Source organism: Capsicum annuum, chromosome 5 (genome assembly GCF_002878395.1).
Source record: "Capsicum annuum cultivar UCD-10X-F1 chromosome 5, UCD10Xv1.1, whole genome shotgun sequence".
Classification (NCBI taxonomy): domain Eukaryota; kingdom Viridiplantae; phylum Streptophyta; class Magnoliopsida; order Solanales; family Solanaceae; genus Capsicum; species Capsicum annuum.
Window position 1 is genome coordinate 217,497,768 of NC_061115.1, and position 22,846 is coordinate 217,520,613.

General features: G+C 38.4%; 3 protein-coding genes across 3 annotated transcripts; 2 read left to right on the forward strand and 1 right to left on the reverse strand.

Moving 5' to 3' along the window:
- Nucleotides 1-841: 841 nt before the first annotated feature.
- On the reverse strand, nucleotides 842-2,028 carry LOC107848781 (serine/threonine-protein phosphatase 6 regulatory ankyrin repeat subunit B-like). The gene is made up of 3 exons (XM_016693520.1): nucleotides 1,763-2,028; nucleotides 1,292-1,464; nucleotides 842-1,227 (listed from the first exon to the last, which is right to left on the reverse strand). The coding sequence occupies exons 1-3, from the start codon at nucleotides 2,026-2,028 to the stop codon at nucleotides 842-844; spliced, it is 825 nt and encodes a 274-aa protein (XP_016549006.1).
- Nucleotides 2,029-5,586: 3,558 nt separating this feature from the next.
- LOC124898798 (ankyrin repeat-containing protein ITN1-like) lies at nucleotides 5,587-7,159 on the forward strand. Its single transcript, XM_047412787.1, has 2 exons — nucleotides 5,587-6,210; nucleotides 6,369-7,159. Exons 1-2 carry the CDS (start codon nucleotides 5,862-5,864, stop codon nucleotides 6,458-6,460), a joined length of 441 nt encoding a protein of 146 aa, XP_047268743.1. The 5' UTR covers nucleotides 5,587-5,861; the 3' UTR covers nucleotides 6,461-7,159.
- A 14,863-nt stretch (nucleotides 7,160-22,022) lies between these two features.
- Nucleotides 22,023-22,640, forward strand: LOC124898637 (protein ACCELERATED CELL DEATH 6-like). Its single transcript, XM_047412282.1, has one exon. The coding sequence runs from the start codon at nucleotides 22,023-22,025 to the stop codon at nucleotides 22,638-22,640; it is 618 nt and encodes a 205-aa protein (XP_047268238.1).
- Nucleotides 22,641-22,846: the final 206 nt, after the last annotated feature.

A 22,846-nucleotide genomic window follows, 5' to 3' on the forward strand; every position in this document is an offset into this window, starting at 1 on the left:
TATCAAAACAGTCCACCAAAGGACTGTTTTGATAGTCTGAAGTAGATCAACCATAACGTTTTACTCCGATATCCAAATTGGATGAAACCAATTTCATTCAAAAGAGGACTCTAATATATTTCCGTTGATATATAATATCTCACCAAGATCATTGAGTACGAGGAGTTATGATCATTTGAAGTTGATCCAAAAATTTGCTTTTGGTAGGCTGAAGTAGATCGACCATAACTTTTTTCTCCGATAGACAAATTGGATGAAACCAATTTCATTGGAAAGAGGACTCGCAGAGCTTTCCGTTGATATATAGTAGATCACCTAGATCATTATGTACAAGGAGTTATGAACGTTTAAATTTGGACCAAAAATACCCCAGGCCTCAGTACTTTTTTCTGCATGTTTTACTGTTCACTACTATTCACAGTTCGATCGGAATGTTCATTACTCGTTGCTCGGGTGTCCGTTTTGGATGAGCCATATATCGTTGGAAATATTATTCGATACTCTACGCAATGGTGGGTCATAATCTAAGAAATTCCGCATGGAAAATTTGTAATTCATTCTAGAAGATAGAACCCATCACGTTTACGCACAAAATTTCAACGAAAAATTTCCCGGGGTATTACACTATTATAACAAATGCATGAAATGTTGATTTTCTTATTAGAACTGCCATTTCCTTATTTGGGATATTTTCATCGCTTTCAAAACCTCTCGGTAATGTAAAACCAGCTGCAAAGGTGATTGTGACTAATAGAGTAGCCACAACTAGTTGCATTTGTGCTGCTAACAAGATACCTTTGATGTTTGTGTCGCATTCCTTAGGTTGGTTGAAAATTATCTTCTATCGATCCATCTGGTTCAGCCTGGGTGAACATCGTCCCAATTGAGCAATAGAAATAAAAAAATTGTGATACAAGTTTGGTACTATTCTATCCTTGTCTTCCGTCCACTCTGTGCAAGACATTGCTATGTCAAATGGAGTCTTGTTTTCCTTTATATATGACATCTTCTTTGCTCGGGGATGATCTTTTAATTCCAGAGGCACATTGCTCGAAAAATTAGACGAAGCAAGCAAATGGAGAGGCGTGTTGCCATTGTTGTCTGGATTCTCGATTAGCTTATCCCACTTTGTGGGCTTCAGTAAATAATTCACCACATTTGCTTGACTATATAATATGGCTTCATGAAGAGAATTTCGGCCATTGCTGTCGAGCATTTCGGCCATTGCTGTCGAGCATTTCCCAGCAATCAGGGCAATGATTTAATAACTCATGTAAAACGTCTACCTTACCTGCACCGGCTGCAATGTGAATTATTGTTGTCCAGTCATTTTCACTGCCTGCTGGAAGGTAGGCTAAGGATATTTTCCACCCCAGCTTATCTGAAACTACTTCTTTCAATCCTAAAAGAGCAGCAAAGTGCAGCAAATTCCAACCCCCCACATCAGGTTCCTCGCACAAAGATCTATTCCATTGCAATAGCAATCTCACGTAATCTGGATGCATGTGTCAAATTTGATTATGATAAGGAGTTAGATCAACACAAATTTAGACTCCCTAATATAGAGTGTACGCAGACCTTACCACTACCTCAGAGGCAGAGAGGCTGGTTCCGATAAACTCTCAGCTCAAGAAAAAATAGTCCAAAGTAGAACAGTACTGTAACAAAATAATACAATAGTCGAAGTACAAGATACAACAGATAGTAACAAGAATCAAAAAGAGATGTTAATATAGTGAGAGTAGTGTCAAAAAATATGTACATAACCGTGTGTTCCTGAATTACTGCTGTATGCAGAGGTGTTCCATTTATTATACTTACAGAAGAATTCGGTTGCTTGGAGGAGTTCAAGATTTCAATCAAAGCTTCACGGAGACTAGACTCAGCTTCCAGATATAGTGGTGTCTCCCAGAACTTGTTGGATGGAAATTCGAAGTCAGGATCTTCTTTCACCAACATCCTGGCTACATCTTGATTTCGGCTCTGCACGGCCTTGTGTAGAGCTGTATCACCATTCTCATCTGTCATCCTCATGAGTTTCTCCTTATAATACTCATCTATACAAAGTAGCAAGTGAACTACTTTGATGTGGCCTTCGTTAGCTGCTATGTGAAGCGCAGTCTCATTCTTCTTGTTTTGATGGCATAACAATGCCGGAGTAATCTTAAGGACTTTGCCGTGAAATGGGAGCGACCATAATGTGCCGCCACGTGTAAGATTTTGTTGCCCGTTGGAGTGACTTGGTACTCATTTTCTTCATCCCTTTTCAAATATTCATCATGTGAAAAATCACAATTACTGATATTGCCTTCCCCTGCAGCATTGTGCAAGGATCCATTTTCGTTTCTTTTATTTGCTTTGCAGATTTATCCAAAATCTCCTATATTATAATAATCTTTTGAGGTCTTTGCTTTCTCTTGATGAAACATTATATAGATCAGAAGAAAGGTACTTATTGTTTGCTTTGATCAGAAGAAAGGAATTTGTAAAGAAAAACAAACATGAATAAAAACATCTTTTTACTATTTAAGATCTTCTTGTCATGACTCTTTTTTCCAACACAAACAAAACTAACTAATTGAAAATGATACAAGGGCAGCCCGGTGCACTAAATCTCCCACTATGCGTAGGGTCTAGAGAAGGGCCCAACCAAAAGGGTGTATTGTATGCAGCCTTACCTTGCATTCCTTCCCGAGGCTGTTTCCAGGGCTTAAACCCGTGACCTCCTGGTTACATGGCAGCAAAATCAAGTTTTACCAAAATCCCTTCGTATTACAAATTCAATGCTTTGTACTGTAGACACTTGCAGAAATGCAGGATAAGGCCACGCACAATGGACCCTGTGATGTGGCCCTCTTCTCCCGACCCTACGCATAGCTACTATGCTTTACACTGCAATCTTTTCTTTTGGAGTAATGACATTTACTTTGGTTCTTAAGAAGCAACCTATGATGATATTCTCTTGTTTTTCTCTTTTTCCTTTTTGGTTCTTTCTTAATTTGTATAGTCAAGTATGTTGCAGCTGCCTAATGTGTTAGTCGTACAATTTGGCGTTGCAAGTTGATAAATGCCACGACCCGAACCGGGGTCCTGGCCATGATGAGCATTCCGAACAATGAAGGACCGAAACACCCCTATCTATCTGGTATTATGCACATAATTCATATGATAATAAGAAATGCGGAAGATACACAATATTACGGAAACATGGTCATGAATAAAATGAAATCAATAAAGGGGAAATAATGTCCCACAACATCTATCGACATCTAAAAAATCATCTGTGAAATCTCTACTACATGACTGAAACAAACAACTGTCTGAAAACTAGGACAAGGCCCCAGTAGACCCAAATCTACTAAATGATAAATAAACTACCAGACATCAGGCCTTCTGAAATATAGAAGGCTTACCACTTGACTCTACATATCTGTCTGAAGAAATCTACTAATTATCTGGACCCCTAGACTGTGCCTCCGAACCTGGGAGGGAAGGGAGTCAATACAAAGTACTGGTACGCAGAGAAATCTAAAACAAAGTAGAGAATTTTATAGAAAATAAATGAGAGCTGTTATCAAACACATTATTGAAAAATGATTTCGAAAATACATGGGCATAACATAATGATTTTTCAATAACAATGCAACACTTCTGAGCTAGGTGGTACACCCTACAATTTCACCAACTGTCAAATCTTAGTTGCCACCAAGATTAGAGTATAAGTGAGGGAAAGACACACAAGATCACATAGTAGGGTGTCTCGACCCAATCAAGTATTGTAGTGCACAATATCACAAAGAAGGGCTCCTAACTATAATCCCAATTTGGGATGACATAATGTCAGGTACACAAAATCACACAGCAGGGTACCAAGTTTCCTGAGTCGGCAAACACGGTTTCCAGCGTAGAGTCATTGACTCGTGATTTCTTCAGGTAACCACCTATCTCATATAAAATCAATGCATTTAAACTTTCTTCAAATCAATCACATATCATACTCTACGGGGTATCGTCATACCCAACTTGCAAGTCATCAGTATCACATCAAACATATGCATAAAGGTTTTCAACATGTGATAATCAATATGTTTCATCATTTACAAGGTAGTAAACAGTAGATGTTGCAAGATTCATGCTCTCAATGTTTTAACACAAGTATAATATGGGGTATAAACACTATCATGGGGAATTTAGAAAATTCACAACTCATGTACATCGCACCCTTTTGAAATTCCAGGTCACATGTTCACAATTTTGCCATTAAAATACATTCAAGCAAACAACCCCATGATATCACAATATTTCTTTCAAAATCATATATCAAAACATGTTATTTGTATCAATTGAACACCCCCATTTGTAAAACATGATTATATTTGTATAAATTTAAATTCTTGCATAAATTCCTTTTTGAAAACATGCCCATGAAATTTAGGATAACCCCATGTACCTCTATATGTGAATTTAATAGGTGCTTCTTGAAGCCTACGTTGCGGGGATTCCAAATATGCAGTCAATTTCGAAAACCTACAATTAAATATCAAACTACTTGGGTTTTTAGGTTGAAACCCTTGAGAGTGTTCTTGAAGATTTTTAGTGAAAATATCAATATTATGCTCAATAGGGAGTGTAATCCCCTGTTTAAGTTGATAGGGTTTTGGAAAAATATCACAATGCCCTTAATAAGACGGCATAGTACACTGCAATTTGGCTGGGCGGTGCCCTGCTTAGACCCTGGGAGAACCAGGGTGGCACCCTGCTTCCACCGGGGGAGAGACCAGGGTGACGCCCCGCTTAGAGCGGGGGTGAACCCTGGGCGGAGCCCACCAAACGCCTTTAGCTACTGTTTTTCCAACCCAAACACGACCTTAGGCTCGTCTAAAAAATTCAAAACTTACCCAAGATGTACTACGACCTTTTCCCATCGTAGCGCAATAAGAAAATCTTAAAACGGAGGTCGGGAAGGTTGAAAATAAAATCCCTAAAGATTACAAGCTAAAAATGAGACTAAGTCTCTTTGACATTTAGAATATTTTTAAGTTTCTTACTCCATGCACATGCTAATAAGAGACAACGCATTGCACGAGTTTCACAGGGAATTACAATAAAGATGCTACAAGAGCAAGCTACTATAGATAATATTGTGCGGTAATAAGAAGTACCGTTGCTTTGGTGAAAGAATGGGCCTTCTAATCTAAAACTTCCTACATAACTTACATAGAGACTCGTGTCTATGTTACAACCTTGACATGTTCACTGGCTTGCAGTTCTTCAATCTTTTCGTATAATATTCTTGGGTGATAGATATGTCATCAACATCTTGTTTCAAAATTAATATGAATTCTTATTGCATAATATGGTCATAGTTTTAATTTGATTAATTAAAGATGCCTTACTTTAGAGTAAGCTATATGCGATTGGAGTTGGTTTTTTTGACATGAAAGCAAAATGCGAAAACATCAAAATCCCTTTCTTGTGATCAAGGCAAGCACTAGATCTCTTTCTTCTTTGAGATTCATTAAGAATCAAATGAGTTTTTCCTATATAATAATGTTTCATTCAGAGAAAGCAAAGGACTCACAGGATTAGCATTGGGAGATTTTGGATAAAACACCAAATCAAAATGAATGGATCTGACCTTGTATAATGTTATGATGAGAGGCAATATCGGAGATGCCAATTTTTTACTTGCTAATCATCTGTAAAGGGATGAGGAAAATGGCTACAAAGTCACTCCGAAGGGCAGCACGGTCCTCCACGTCGTATCCCTCTTGGCCACTCCCATTTCGCAGCAGAAGTCCTTAAGATTACTCCAGCAATGTTATGCTGTCAAAACCAGAAAAAATAAAATCGCTCTACATATGGCAGCCAACGAAGGGCACACTGAAGTAGTACGTGTGCTATATGCATGTGTCGAAGATCATAATACTATGGAGAAAATCACGAGGATGACGGATGTTAGTGGAGATACAGCGCTGCACAAGGCTGTGAGGAGCCAACATCTAGATGTGGTTAAGCTCTTGGTGAAAGAAGATTCTGAATTTGAATTTCTTCCTAACCATGTGCAGGAGAAGCCACTGTATCTAGCGGCTGAATCTGGTTTTCATGATGCTTTGATTAACATCTTAGAATCCTACAAGAAACCAGCCTATGCTGTAGGTCCATCTAATAGAACGCCGCTGCATGCAGCAGTAATTCATGAACACAAAGGTACATAGGTACATAATTTTTGTTATTTGCTATATCAGTATCTAACTTCAGTTGACTTTTCCATAATCTGTTGATGATTTCGTAATGTCTATTTTGCAACTTTATTTGCGAGAAGATCTAACCCATTATTTATGCATTTATCGTGTTGACACATCCAGATTGCATTAGATCACTATGGCGTTGGAATAAGCCTTTATGCGAGGAACCTAACGTATGGGATTGGAATTACTGCACTATGCTGTTAAATTAGGATTGGAAGACATAGTTTCTGATATGCTGTGGTGGAAAAAATCCTTAGTGTACCTTTTGGTAGGCAGTGAAAATGATTGGACGATAGCAATTCACATTGCAGCCAGTAAAGGTGATCTAAACATAATCAATGAGCTATTAAATCACTGCCCTGATTGTCGGGATTTGCTTAACAGCAACAATCAAAATGCTCTACATATTGCCTTATTGAACAATCTAGATGAGGTAATCCACTTCTTATTAAACTCTGATAAGTGCGGCAGCCTTATTGATGAGCCAGATAGTGACGGCAACACTCCTCTCCATTTGCTTGCTGCCTCTGATAACCATACGCATGAATTAATAAACCATCCTAGAGCAAAGAAGGTGTCATTTAAAAAACAAAACCAGACCCCACTTGATATAGCATTATTATGCGCAGAGACAACAAAGAAGAGAAGCAGACACACATATATTTTTCAAATACTGGTTGCGCTTGAGTATATGGTGGTGAAATATTGTGATGAAGGATGCTATTTCCAGGGATTCTAACTGCGGGCAGTTTGGTTTTTTTTAGTCTTGATATTTTGCTGTCTCTGTAGACTTTTTTGTTGCTGTAATCTGTAGATTATTTTGCTATAAGGTCTAGATCTTTAGAAGGTAGTTGTAGTGTGTGGTGCTGCATTATTTCAGCACAATATTAGGAGACATGTTTCCAGTTTTTGAGGGATATTTCAAACCACATGTAGTAGATATTTTTGCTGTATGAATGAAAAAACTGCACTGCTGCTTCTCAGTTTTTTCTCTGTTTTTATGTCTGTTTTCTCTTCCTTTCCTTCAATTGGTATCAGAGTAAGATTGATCTTTAAGGGACTGTTTTTCTGAGAAAAAACAAAGTAAAGATCACCCAACAATCTTTAACTTGTTCTGTAAGACCCCGCAAAATCGTTGCATCCAAGTTCAGCTTATTTGGCTTTACAAGACTCAAGACTTAGCAAATTTTCATAAGTGTTCAACACTTAGTCTCATTTTAGACCTCCAAACTTTGGATATTTATTTGACGACCTTATCGGCCTTTGTTTTTTAATTTTCAAGTTGCGTTATGATGGGGCAAGGTCGTAGTACATTCCGGATAAGTTTCGGAATTTTCGGAATCCATTTAGAGCATTTTCGGGATTCGAACCAGTAGCATCATGCGATTAGTATGAAACACATGCTATATCACATGGTCCTAGCATGCTATAGAGCATGTGACGCATCCTATTCTGTGGTGGGAAATAGCATGCGACGCATGCTCCATCGCACGATGCTAAAAATTTCAGCATTCCAGCTTCGTGTCCTTAAGGGCATTTGGGTCAATTTGCATCTATATATAATCTTCTAAACACGGGATTAAACCCATTTTTCTCCAAAATATTGTGCTTCCATCAATTTTCTCTCAAGAACAACCAAGAGTAAGTCTAGGGTTCAATTGGGAGTTTCCAATTACAAGCTTAATTCACTACAATCTTTACGGATTATTATTCTAAGGTATGCGTAGTGTTCATCTATGGATTCAATTCGTTCATAGAGCTCAAGAATCATGCTTCTAAATGTTATTTTGTAAGATTTTTGTGGTGATATAAGCATGTACGTGTTGATGATTGTTGTTTAAGTTTCAAGAGGATATCTAAAGGTGTTTTCATTGAATATATGTGGTAGTTAGTTGAAAAACATGAACTTTAGGTGGTTTGATATGATGAAAGTATGAAATCCACCTATGCCTTAAAAAATGCATGCAAGGTGTTTGATAAAATGCCTAGGATGCTAGTAATTCATATTCACATGATTCCATGATATCTAGATGACAAGTCCAGGTTAGTTATACATTCCAATATAAATTCCATGCTATTTATGTGTTGTTATTATTATGGAATGAAGCATGTATGATAATGGAGATATGAACTTTGAACACAAAATATATCCATGCTTTCCCTACAATGTTTGAGATGTTGAATAAACCTATGAAGAATACTATCCCCTACTTATGATATTGTGAATTGTCGACTCAACTCGTGTAATCAAGTCATGTCATGTGTGTCAGTTTCCTTCTATCGAGTCCTAAGGGTATTCATAACCGAACACTATAGCTATGTGCCTAGAGCTATGTCATGTTACCACGACACTCTCAGTCAAGCTACAATTCAGTATAATTCAGTCAGTCATGTGACTAAGGAAATATCATAAATCTCATGATCTCAGTAAACCCTCAGATAGTAGTACAATTCCTTCAGTCAACAAAATTCAGTTATTCAGTCCATGCATAATCAAGTTAAACCATGTTCAGTCATTTCGTATGGGAGTAGAAGTTAGCACCGAGCAAACCCAAGGATGGGAACTCACTTGTCAGTTTAGGGTGTGATTCTTAGCAGTCATCCTTGCGTTCCAGAACTACGTAGCCAGCGTAGGTTGAGACATCTTAACCTATCTAATTAAGGTTGATGAGGTGGCTTAACCTTTCAGTTTAGGGTTCCCACCGTTCTCAGTTTAGTACCTGCCAGATAAGGGCCACTCATAACTTGTCTCTATCAGTGGCACGGTATTGACACCCTTCCAGTCAGGGAAGAGATTGGACCCCAGCTTTGCCATAATGGCACATATGGGGCATGTCAGTTAAACAACTACCTCCCACAGTTTTAATATTAGTCTCAGTAAAAGAACTCAGATAGCTCTTCAGATTTCAGTATACTAGGACTGTTAGATAAAGTCAATGTCAGTTATAGTATGAAACTCAGACAGTTCCATCAGATTCAGGACTGTCAGACATAGTCACTCATGTTATCAGAATTACAGTATTAGACATGTTAGTTATCAGTAAACCATGTATTAGCTTACAGATCTACTATCACGCATTCACGATCTCAGTTTCTATGTATGCATGTTTGCACTCTCACGTTCATATCAATCAGTCAGTTAGCATTGTTCATGCATGAAACCTTTTTTTTTATTTAGACTACCTCACTCGTATACTAAGTACATTCCCCTGTACTGACGCATTTGCGCTATGGTAATTATTTCTATGTTACACCATAGTTTTAGAGACACGAGCTCCAGATCAGTAGTAGTAGTAGTAGCATTTCCAATTGCAGAGATTCAGTGAGTCCTCATTCATTCGTGGACAATATGATTTGATTTATTCATTATTATTTTAGCCAGTTATCAGTTTATGGAGTTAGTTGGAGACATGTTCCTTCAACTCCTTATTTTCAGATTCAGTATTCAGGTTTATATTCAGTTGTTTTGGGTATTCATTACCCCATGGATGTTATGATATCTCTTCGGTTGAATCTTATGGCCTACATGTTTATGTTTTCCGCGTATTATATGTATATTATGCAGTGTACAGGCACAGATATCAGTCATGGGTTAGCTTGTGGCCCCTCAGGGTCATAAGCACCGTGTAGCATCCCAGTTTAGAAAATCGGGGCATTACAAACTTAGTATCAGATTCTAAGGTTCAATAGAGTCCTAGAAAGTCTGAAAGCCACATCTAGTAGAGTCTTGTACATGGGTGTGTTGCACGCCACATTTATGTATAGGGGGATATAAAATGTTTTAGGAACAGTTTCCCTTCTTTCAGTATTCATGTCATGTTAGTGAGCATAATCTCAAGTTAAACTCCCATTCTAATCCATTCTTCTCTTGTTTTAGAATATGGCCCTAAAGAGAAAAAACCATCTAGCTCCTCAGCCCGAAGATCCTTTGGGAGAACATGTTTCTTATGTGGATTTTACAACCGCATTCACCACACTTGCTCAGTCTGTGGCTGCCCAAAATAAATGGCCACCAGTTATTCCAGCCAATCCAGTGGCTAATTCTACAGCAGCCAGCATTTGAGACTTCACCTGAATGAACCCTCCATCTTTCCACGAGTCTAAGCCTGATGAAGACCCTCAGAAGTTCATTGACCAAGTCCAGAAGGTCATTAATATCATAGGTATTACTTTTTTTCAGAGTGCTAAGTTACTTGCATATTAGTTGCAAGATGTGGCTCACACTTGGTTCAAACAGTGGAAATCCGAGAGGGTAGATGATGCGGGTCCTATTGAGTGAGAGGAATCTGTCACGGCGTTCTTAGACAGATTCTTTCCCCAAGTGTTGAGGGAGGCCAAAGTTCTTGAGTTCATCAACCTTAGGTAGGGAAATATGATGGTTAGGGAGTATTCTCTCAGATTTACTCAGCTATCCAGATATGCCCCTCATGTGGCTGCAGACAACAGGGCTAAGATGAGCAAGTTCGTATCTGGGGTAAATGATAGCATGGTAAATAAGTGTAGGTCTGTAATGCTGAACAGTGATATGACTTTAGCCAAACTCATGACCCATGCCTAGAAAATAGAAGAGTAGAAGGTTAAGACTAGGGAGAGGCAGAATAAGAGAGCAAGATCAGGCAGTTTCAGTTTTTCTCAATCCAAATCCGAGGAGAAAACCATTTATAATTTTGTCCCAATTCATCAGCTTCGGCTCATTCTATAGCTAGTGATCCAACTCTAAAGTTTAGAAAGGGTAACAGAGATAGAGCACCAGGCTCTAAGTCTAAGGGCAGTGTTAGCGTGCCCTCACAAATCCCCTATGTCAGACTTATGGTAAGAACCACAAGGGAGTTTGCAGATCCGGTAGTGATGTTTGTTTCGGTTGTGGTAAGCCAGGCCACAGGATTAGAGAGTGTCTACAGTCAGGTCTACAGGGTCAGCAAAATCATTCCACAGCTTAGTCCGGTCACCCAAACCAGCAGGGTGCCACTTCCAGTGCTACTAGTGGGCAACGCCTAAACAGACTCTATGCTCTTCAAACCTGACAGGATCAGGAAAGTTCTCCTGATGTCATTACTGGTATGTTACAGATTTTCCATGTTCATGTTTATGCTTTGCTAGACCCAGGTGCATCCTTGTCTTTTGTTACTCCATACATAGCAGGAAATTTTAGAATCAGTCCCGCATTTTAACAGAGCCCTTCTCAGTCTCTACCCCAGTAGGTAAAACCATCATAGCCCGATGGGTATACAGGAATTGCTCGGTTATGATATTTTAGAAATCCATGTCAGCAGATTTAGTTGAGTTAAAGATGACTGACTTTGATGTCATTCTAGGCATGGATTAGCTTCATTCCTACTATCTACAGTCGACTGCAGAAACAGGATAGTTCAGTTTCAGTTCCCGAATGAGCCCGCCTTAGAGTGGAAGGGTAGTACTTCATCTTTCAGGGGTCAGCTTGTTTCCTACCTTCAGGCAAGGAAAACGATTTTTAAGGGGTGCGTATATCACCTCGTGCATGTTAAAGATTCTAGTTCTGAATTTCCCAGTCTCAAATCAGTCCTAGTAGTTAGTGAATATTTAGATGTATTTCCTGAAGATCTTCCAGGCATTCTTCTCAAAAGGGAAATAGACTTTAGCATAGACCTTCTCCCAGATACTCAGCCTATTTCTATTCCTCCATATAGAATGGCACCAGAAGAACTCAAGAAACTAAAAGATCAGTTGAATTATCTCTTAGATATGGGATTTATCAGGCCCAATGTGTCCCCATGGGGTGCACCAGTCTTATTCATGTGCAAGAAAGATGGTTCTCTCAGTATGTGTATTGATTACCGTTAGCTCAACAAATTTATGGTCAAGAACATGTATCCACTTCATAGGATAGATGATCTGTTCGATCAACTTTAGGTTGCCAGTTATTTCTTCAAGATAGACCCTAGATCAGGCTATCATCAGCTCAGAGTTAGGGAAGGTGACATCCCGAAGACAGCCTTTTGTACTCGGTATGGTCACTTTGAATTTTTAGTCATGTCCTTTGGTCTTTCTAATGCCCCTGCAACTTTCATGGACTTGATGAAATGGGTGTTCAAGTAGTACTTGGACATGTTCGTTATAGTATTTATAGATGATATTCTAGTCTATTCTCACACAGAGCGTGATCATTCAGACTATCTCAGAATTGTTCTCTAGACTCTCAGGGATCATCAGTTATTCGCTAAGTTTAGTAAGTGTGAATTTTGTATACTATCAGTAGCATTCCTTATCCATATTATCTCTGGTGATGGCATCAGAGTAGATCCTCAGAAAATCGAAGCAGTAAGAAACTGGCCCAGACTCGTATCTCCATCAGATATCAGGAGTTTCTTGGGTTTGGTTGGCTATTACAAACGGTTTGTTGAGGGATTTTATTCTATTGTATCTCCCATGTCCAGACTGACTCAGAAGAAGGTCAAGTTTCAATGGTCAAATTTGTGTGAGAAGATTTTTCAGGAGTTGAAGACTCGACTCACCTCATCTCCAGTTCTATCTCTTCCAGATGGTTCAGACGATTTTGTAGTCTATTGTGATACATCCAGAGTGGGTTTAGGTTATGTCCTTATGCATCATGGTAAGGTCATAGCCTACGTCTCCAGACAGCTAAAGCCCCATGAGAAGAATTATCCTACTCATGATCTGGAGTTAGCAGCCGTAGTTTTTTCCTTAAAGATTTAGAGGCATTATTTATATGGAGTTCATGTAGACGTCTTCACAGATCATAAGAGTCTCTAGTATGTCTTTTCTTAGAAATATCTCAATCTTCATCAGAGAAGATGGTTAGAGCTCTTCAAAGATTATGACATGAGTGTCTTTTACCATCTGGGCAAGGCCAACATTGTGGGTGATACTCTCAGTAGACTCTCCATGGGTAGTATTTCTCACGTAGAGGATAGCAAGAATCAGATAGTTCAGGAGATCCATCATCTTGCCAGACTAGGCGTTCGCTTAGTTGACTCTTCAGAGGATGGTGTATGTGTTCAGAGTAGTTCAGAGTCATCTCTAGTTTCTGAGGTAAAACAAAAGCAAGACAAGGATCCTAGCCTAGTCAATCTGAAAGAGTCAGTTTAGGATTAGAAAGTTCAGGTTTTCTCCTAAGGTGGAGATAGTGTTTTTCGTTGTCAGGGTCGTTTGTGCATTTCAGGTGTAGATGACTTGAGGCAGCAAATTCTTGCAGAAGAAGATGGTGCGCGACACTCTATTTATCTAGGGGCCACTAAGATGTACCGCGATCTGGGGGAGATCTATTGGTGTAGTGGGATGAAGAGAGATGTTGCAGATTTTGTGGCCAAGTGATGTATATGTCAGCAGGTTAAGGTAGAGCATCAAAAACCTAGTGGTTCCATATAGGAGTTCACCATTCCTACTTGGAAGTGGGAAGAGGTGAACATGGACTTCGTGATGTGTTTGCCTCGCACTCGTCATCAGCATGATTCAGTTTGGGTCATTGTAGACAGAATGACCAAGTTAACTCATTTCCTTCCAGTTTGTACCTCTTATTCAGCTGAGGATTGCGCCAAACTCTATATTAGGGAGTTGGTCAGAATACATGGTGTTCCACTATCTATCATCTCAGATAGAGGTACCCAGTTCACCTCTCACTTCTGGAAGGAGTTCCAAAGGGGTCTCAGTACCCAAGTCTATCTCAGTACAGCATTTCATCCTCAGACAGATGGTCAAGTAGAGAGGACCATTCAGACTCTTGAAGATATGCTAAGGGCGTGTTCAATTGATTTCAAGGGAAGTTGGGATGACCACTTGCCTTTGATTGAGTTTACATACAATAATAGCTATCTTTCTAGCATTCAGATGGCTCCATATGAAGTTCTTTAAGGTAGGAGATCAAGATCTCCGATAGGTTGGTTCGAAGTTAGTGAGGCCTCAGTCATAGGTCCTGACTTGGTATTCGACGCCTTAGAGAAAGTTTAGTTGATCAGAGAGAGACTCCGGGCTTCTCATTGCTGACAGAAGTCGTATGCAGATGTTCATAGAAAGGATCTCGAGTTTAAGGTCAACAACTATGTCTATCTTAATATCTCTCCCATGAAGGTAGTGAAGAGGTTTGGCAAGAAACGAAAACTCAGTCCCCGATATGTCGGTCCCTTTAGGGTTCTCAGTCGCTTCGGCAAGGTGGCTTATGAGCTCGAATTGCCTTCAGATCTAGCCTCAGTCCATCCGGTCTACCATGTCTCTTTTCTCAAGAAGTACGTAGTTAAAGCAGCGGTTGTTGTCCCTATTCAGAGCATCAACATTCAGAAAAGCCTCTCTTATGAAGAGATTCCAGTCGAAATCTTAGACTACCAAACTCGCAGATTGAGGAACAAAGAAGTTTCTTTAGTTAAAGTTCTTTGGCGAAATCAGTCTCATGAGGGAGCTACTTGGGAAACAGAGGCAGATATGCATACCAAGTATCCTTACCTCTTCTCCGCCAATTCAGATCAAGCTCAAGGTAACAACCCTCCTTAAGTTTATGAAGTTCACGTTTAGTATTCAGTTTCATGTTCATGTTCCCAGTACAAACTTGGTATCTATTACCATTACTTACTCAGTCATGCACTCATGTATCAATTAAGTTATAGGATCATGCATCAGATAGGCATTCTCATTTTGAGGGACTCAATTTATCAGACTGCTCAGTTACGCATTCATGTATCAGTTATCCATGCATCAGATGTGCATGAGTTCAGTATGTTTAGTATGTTAGTCATGAGATCATGTTTTAGTCATTCATGTTCAGTTCATGTTCAGCTTTTCTTGTATTCCCTCTCAGTTGATTCTCATTCAAGGACGAATGTTCCCAAGGGGAAGATATTGTAAGATCCCGCAAAATTGTTGCATCCAAGTTTAGCTTATTTGGCATTACAAGCCTCCAGACTTAGCAAATTTTCATAAGTGTTCAACACTTAGTCTCATTTTAGACCTCCAAACTAAGGGGATTTATTTGATGATCTTCCCAGCCTTCATTTTTTTATTTTTAAGTTGCGTTACGATGGAGAAAGTTCGTCGTACATTCCGGGTAAGTTTTGGAATTTTCGGAATCCATTTAGAGCATTTTTGGGATTCGAACCAGTAGCCATGCAATTAGTATGCAACGCATGCTATATCGCATGCTCCCATCATGCTATAGAGCATGCGACGCATTCTATTCTGTGGTGGGAAATAGCATGTGATGCATGATCCATCGCACGATGCTAAAAATTTCAGCATTCCAGCTCTGTGTCATTAAGGGCATTTGGGTCAATTTGCATCCATATATAAGCTTCTAAACACGGTATTAAACCCATTTTTCTCCAAAATATTGTGCTTCCATCAATTTTTTCTCAAGAACAACCAAGAGCAAGTCTAGGGTTCAATTGGGGGTTTCCAATTACAAGCTTAATAAACTACAATCTTTACGGATTATTATTCTAAGGTATGCGTAGTGTTCACTATGGATTCAATTCGTTCATAGAGCTCAAGAATTATGCTTCTAAATGTTATTTTGTAAACTTTTTGTGGTGATATAAGCATGTACGTGTTGATGATTGTTGTTTAAGTTTCAAGAGGATATCTAAAGGTGTTTTCATGGAATATATGTGGTTCTTAGTTGGAAAACATGAAATTTAGGTGGTTTGATATGATGAAAGTATGAAATCCACCTATGCCTTAAAGAATGCATGCAATGTGTTTGATAAAATGCCTAGGATGCTAGAAATTCATATTCACATGATTCCATGATATCTAGATGACAAGTCCAGGTTAGTTATACATTCCAATATAAATTCCATGCTATTTATGTGTTGTTATTATTATGGAATGAAGCATGTATGATAATGGAGATATGAACTTTGAACACAAAATATATCCATGCTTTTCCTACAATGTTTGAGATGTTGAATAAACCCATGAAGAATACTATCCCCTACTTATGATATTGTGAATTGTGGACTCAACTCTTGTAATCCAGTCATGTCATGTATGTCAGTTTCCTTCTATCGAGTCCTGGGAGTATTCATACCCGAACACTATAGTTGTGTGCCTAGAGCCATATCATGTTACCATGACACTCTCAATCAAGCTACAATTCAGTAGAATTTAGTCCGTCATATGACTCAGGAAATCTCATAAATCTCATGATCTCAGTAAACCCTCGGATAGTAGTACCATTCCATCAGTCAACGGAATTCAGTTATTCAGTCCATGCATAATCAAGTTAAACCATGTTCAGTCATTTCATATGGGAGTATAAGTTAGCACCGAGCGAACCCAAGGATGGGAACTCACCTGTCAGTTTAGGGTGTGATTCTTAGCAGTCATCCTCACGTTCTAGAACTACGTAACCAGCGTAGGTTGAGACATCTTAACCTGTTAGATTAGGGTTGATGAGGTGGATTAACCTGTCAGTTTAGTGTTCCCACCATTCTTATTTGAGTACCTGCCAGATAAGGGTCACTCATAACTTATCTCTATCAGTGGCGCAGTATTAAAACCCTTCTAGTCAGGGCAGAGATTGGACTCCTGCTTAGCCATAATGGCACATATGGGCCATGTTGGTTAAACAACTACCTCCCATAGTTTCAATATCAGTCTCAGTAAAAGAACTCAGATAGCTCTTCAGATTTCAGTATACCAGGACTGTTAGATACATTCAATGTCAGTTATAGTATGGAACTCAGACAGTTCCATCAGATTCAGGAATGTCAGACACAGTCACTCATGTCATCATAATTATAGTATCAAACATGTTAGTTATCAGTAAACAATGTATTAGCTTCCTGATCTAGCTATCACGCATTCACGATCTCAGTTTCTATGTATTCATGTTTGCACTCTCACGTTCATATCAGTCAATTAGTTTGCATTGTTCATGTATGAAACCTTTTTTTTTATTTTGCCTACCTCACTCGTATACTCAGTACATTCCCCTATACTGACGCATTTGCGCTATGGTGCTTCTTTTCATGTTACACCATAGGTTCAGAGACATGAGCTCCAGATCAGCAGTAGCAGTAGCATTTCCAGTTGCAGAGATTCAGTGAGTCCTCATTCATTCAAGGACAATATGATTTGATTTGTTCATTATTATTTTAGCCAGTTATCAGTTTACGAAGTTAGTTGGAGACATGTTCCCTCAACTCCTTATTCAGACAGTACTTAGAGGCTTTCAGATTTACTTTTAGATTTAGCTTTCAGATTCAGTATTCAGGTTTATATTTAATTATTTTGGGTATTCATTACCCCATGGATGTTATGATATCTCTTCAGTTGAACCTTATGGCCTACATGTTCATATTTTCCGTGTATTATATGTATATTATTCATTGTATAGGTACAGATATCAGTCATGGGTTAGCTTGTGGCCCCTTAGGGTCATAAGCACCGCGTAGCATTCTAGTTCAGAAAATCAGGGCGTTACATGTTCAGGCCTCTTTCTGTCCAGTTTTATTTTCTCATGGCTTCCATTAGCTCTTCTCTTGCACCTCCTATCTTTAATGGCAAGAACTACCAAGTGTGGGCTGTAAAGATGAAGACATACTTGAAAGGTCTTTTTTTATGGAAGTATGTTGAGGAAAACAATGCTCCAGAACCTTTGAGAGCAAACCCAACTCTGAAATGCTAAAGCAAGATAAGACAAATGCAAATATTGAATCTGAGAAAAGAATTTGAGATGTTAAGGATGAAATAGACTGAAAAGATGAAAGATTATATTGATAGGATCACGAAAATTGTTAATCAGATTCGATTGTTGGGATAAAAATAGAAGAGCAAAGTATTAGAGTGGTTAAAAATCTCACATTGGTTGGGGAATGGACTTAGTGGTTTGATTATATGGACTTGGGTAATCCTCACCTCTTGAGATAGCTTTTGAGATTGATTTAGGCCCAATATCCATTCTTGGCATGGTATCAGAGCCAGGTCCATCGCCATTTTGAGCTCCCGATCCACGCGCCAGTGCCAGTTGGGCCTGGGCTTGAGGGGTGTGTTAGAGTGGGTAAAAGTCCCACATTGGTTGGGGAATAGACTTAGTGGTTTTCTTCCACGCGCCAGTGCCAGTTGGGACAGGGCATGAGGGGGGTGTTAGAGTGGGTAAAAGTCCCACATTGGTTGAAGGCTAATGTACAAGATGAGTCATGGTGTTGACACATGCAATTTGGACATTTAAACTTTGAAGCTCTCAAATCAATGGGAGACAAGAATATGGTTAACGGAATTCCATCAATCAATCATCCCAATCAACTGTGTAAAGCTTGTCTTCTTGGAAAACATGCAAGGAGGAGTTTTCCGATGGAAACCATGTCAAGGGCAATTAATCCACTTCAGCTTGTTCACACCGATGTGTGTGGTCCAATCGATCCACCTTCTTTTGGAAAAAGTAAATACTTCTTACTCTTTATTGATGATTTCAGTAGAAAGACTTCGGTATATTTCTTGAAGCAAAAATCAGAAGCTTTTGTTGCCTTTAAAAATTTTAAAGCACTTGTAGAAAAGGTGAGTTGCTATGAAATAAAATCCTTAAGGTCCGATAGAGGAAGCAAATTCAGTTCAAAAGAATTTAATGACTTTTGTCAGTCTCATGGAATCGTCGCCCTCTAACGGTACCTTACTCGCCCCCAAAAAAATGGAGTTGCAGAAAGAAAGAATAGAACAATTCTTAATATGGCAAGATGTATGTTGAAAGCTAAAAATATGAAAAAAGAATTTTGGGACGAGGTTGTTTCATGTGCAGTTTATTTAAGAAACAGGTCTCCAACAAGAAATATGAAAGATAAAACACCTTAAGAAGCATGGAGCGGAAGAAAGCCAACTTTCAAGTACTTGAGAATTTTTGGGAGCATAGCCTATGCTCATGTTCCATATCAAGGGAGAGCTAAACATGATGATCGAAGCATCAGGTATGTGTTATTGGCTATGACACTAGTTTAAAAGGCTACAAGTTATACAATCCAAGCAACAACAAAGTAGTGATCAGTCGAGATGTTGAAATTGGTGAAGAAGCATCATGGAATTGGAAAGGCCAGAAAGCTCAGAAATAAAGAACATATGATTTTCTTCCATACTTTGGAGATAAAGAAGAGCAGGATACCATGACACCTGCACAGGATAAAACCCTACCAAAAAATATTGCATCTCCTTCTTCTCAAGATCAGAGTTCAAGTGAAAGGCCACAGAAGATAAAGAGAGAACTCTATGATGAAACAGAAGAAGTTACTAATTTTGATTTTTTGTGTTGTCTCTATGCTAACAGTGAACCAATGAATTTCAAAGAAGCTATTACAGATAAAAGGTGGAGATAATCCATGGAGGAAGAAATTCAGTCGATAATAAACAACAACACTTGGGAGTTGACAACTCTTCCTAAAGATCATTAAGCAATTGGAGTCAAATGGATATACAAGGCAAAGAAGAATGCTCATGGAAAAGTAGAAAGATACAAGGAAAGACTTGTAGCTAAAGGCTTCAAGCAAAGACATAGCATTGACTATGAAGAAGTCTATGCACCCGTTGCCCACATGGAGATGATACATCTGCTGATCTCTTTGGCGGCACAAATGAAGTGGAAAATCCATCAACTAGATGTCAAGTTAGCATTTTTGAATGGATATCTTGAAGAAGAAGTCTCTATTGAAAAACCATTGGGCTTTGTGGTCAAGAATCACGAAGATAAAGTGTTGAAATTGAAAAAAGCTTTATATGGATTGAAGCAAGCTCCACGAGCGTGGAATAGTCACATTGACAAGTATTTTAAAGAAAATGGATTTACTCATTGTCTCCATGAATATGCTCTTTACATTAAAGTTCATACTAATGGAGATATTTTGATTGTTTGTCTTTATGTTGATGATCTTATTCTAATGGGTAATAATCCATATTTGTTTGAAGTTTTCAAGAAAACTATGTCCCTTGAATTTGAGATGACGGATATAGGTCTCATGTCATATTACTTAGGCCCAGAAGTTAAGCAAATGGAGGAAGGCATCTTCATATCTCAAGAAAGCTATACAAAGGAGATTTTGAAGAAATTCAACATGTTTGATTGCAATCCTGTGAACACCCCAATGGAAAGTGGAACAAAGTTATCAAAGTTTGATAATGGTGAAAAAGTAGACTCCACTCTTTTCAAAAGTCTCATGGGAAGTCTGATATCTGACCTGTACGAGACCAGATATACTTTTTGCAGTTGGAGTAGTAAGTCGATTCATGGAAGCTCCTACCTCCACTCACTTGAAAGATGCTAAAAGAATTCTTCGTTACCTAAAAGGCACGATAGACCTTGAACTGTTTTATTCTTCTTTTGATGATTTTAACCTTGTGGGATATTGTGAAAGCGATTATGCAGGAGATGTGGATGACAGAAAAAGCACATTAGGTTTTGTGTTTTTCTTGGGTGACTGTGTTTTTTCTTGGAGCTCAAAGAAACAAACCATTGTTACTCTCTCAACGTGCGAAGATGAATATGTGGTAGCAACATCATGTACGTGCCATGCCATTTGGTTGAGAAGATTATTGAAGGAGCTTAACTTACCACAAAATACAGCCACGATGATTTGTGTTGATAACAAGTCAGCATAGGCTCTTTCCAAGAATCCAGTATATCATGATCGAAGTAAGCACATAGATACAAGGTATCACTTCATCAGAGAATGTATTGCTAAGAAAGAGGTAGATCTCAAGTACATGAAATCCCATGATCAAGTTGCAGATATTTTTACAAAGCCTCTCAAGTTTGAAGACTTTTAGAGATTGAGATCAAGTCTTGGAATGAAGAAGAAAAATCAAACTTAGAGATTTGTGGAGTCAATTTTGGCAGTAGCAGTTTTTCCAGATTAGCTGCATTTTTGTTCAACATAGGCTGCTTGTTTTTTTGGTTCAAAGGTGGCTTCTCATTCAACATTGGTGGCGTACATTTGTCTTCAACTTTGGCTGCAAAATGGTGAGATCATTGCATATGTATAGGCACAAAACTTTGCCTATAAATAGAGCTTTTTCAGCTCATTTGAAAGAACACCACAACACCAAAGTGAGAGAGAGCAATTGAGAGAAAAAAAAGAGAGAGTAATCCATAGATATTTTATTGTCTGTGAGATGATTGTGTCGGAGTAATTTTAAAGTGAGTTGTGTGAAATAAAAGAGTGTTGTTTCTTTTATAAAAGTAGTAGTCTTTTGACACTACCAAAAGCAGTGTTATTATATTACACCATTTGGGTATTTTGTTTACCCCGTTATAATATTTGGTGTCGTTGTTACTCTCTTGTTATTGTTATTTGTGTGGATATTATCCTGGGTGGGATAATTTTGTATTTTCCCAATAGAAGCAGGGTCTGTGGCTCAATCAACTGCTAAAGCAGAGTACATTGCAGCCTCAAGGGCTGTTAATTAAGCTTTGTGGTTGAGGAAAATCTTGAGTGATGTGGTGTTTTAGCCAAGCAAAGTAATAGAAGTCCTTTGTGATTACAAGTCTGTAGTTGCTATGGTAAAGAATCCAGTCTTTCATGGAAAGACTAAACACATTAAAATCAAATATCATTCCATTCGAGAAGCTGAAAGAGAGAATGAAATTCAGATTCTGCACTGCTGTTGAAGACCAACTAGCTGATATCTTTACAAAAGCACTATAGAAATAGCAATTCGAGGTTCTTAGATCTAAGCTTGGAGTAACCAGCAGCACTTACATCAAGGACGAGTGATGAAGGATGCTATTTCCAGTGATGCTTACTGTGCTAAATTTTACGATTGACTTAATATAAGTTGTACTATTGATAAAAATAGGTGAAATTGATGGAGGATTTGTATAGCATTCACCGATTTGGAAAACATAACTTTGAGGTAAAGCGGAAGTACGAGTACATGCCCAATCCAAATGTTGAAATAGGAACAGGAGGTAAAATGCTACTGAGAGAAGATGATTATGATAAAGCTAATAAGGCAAAAGTCAAAAGTATTTTGAAGTTAGCTCAAATCCATATTGTTGTGGCCACTTTGATAATGACAGTCACTTTTGCTGCTGGTATCACATTGCCAGGAGGTTTTGAGAGCGACTCTGATAGCTCTAATCAAGGGATGACGATTCTAATAAGGAAAATAGCATTTCGTGCATTTGTTGTTTATAATGTCATTGCCTTCACATTCTCAGCTGTTGCCATATTCATCTACTTCCTCATGGCAGATGTAAGTAGAAATCCTCAACAATTGAAAATTATACAGAAGCTTTATGATCTCGCCAGTATTTGTCTGTTCTTGTCAATGTTAGCAATTGTAGTTGCATTCGCAACGGATATGTTCGCTACTTTATCACATTCACTTGGTCTTGCCGTTACTGTCTATAGGTTGCCTCTCTATTTTATTGTACTTCCTGGTTGTTATTTGTATAAGAAAGTAGAGAGACATGAATGCTAGCTACTACTTGTACTTATTTCTTGCAAATATATAATTCAACAACATATTTCATCTTTTACCCAATACCTTGAATTACATATGACAGATATGTTTGTTTAGTTCATTACATGTTATTTTAGTTATACATCCTTTATCACATGATATAACAATCTATGTAAGATTATTGTCTTCTATTTAAATTATAAGCGGTCGCAGGATATCATTTT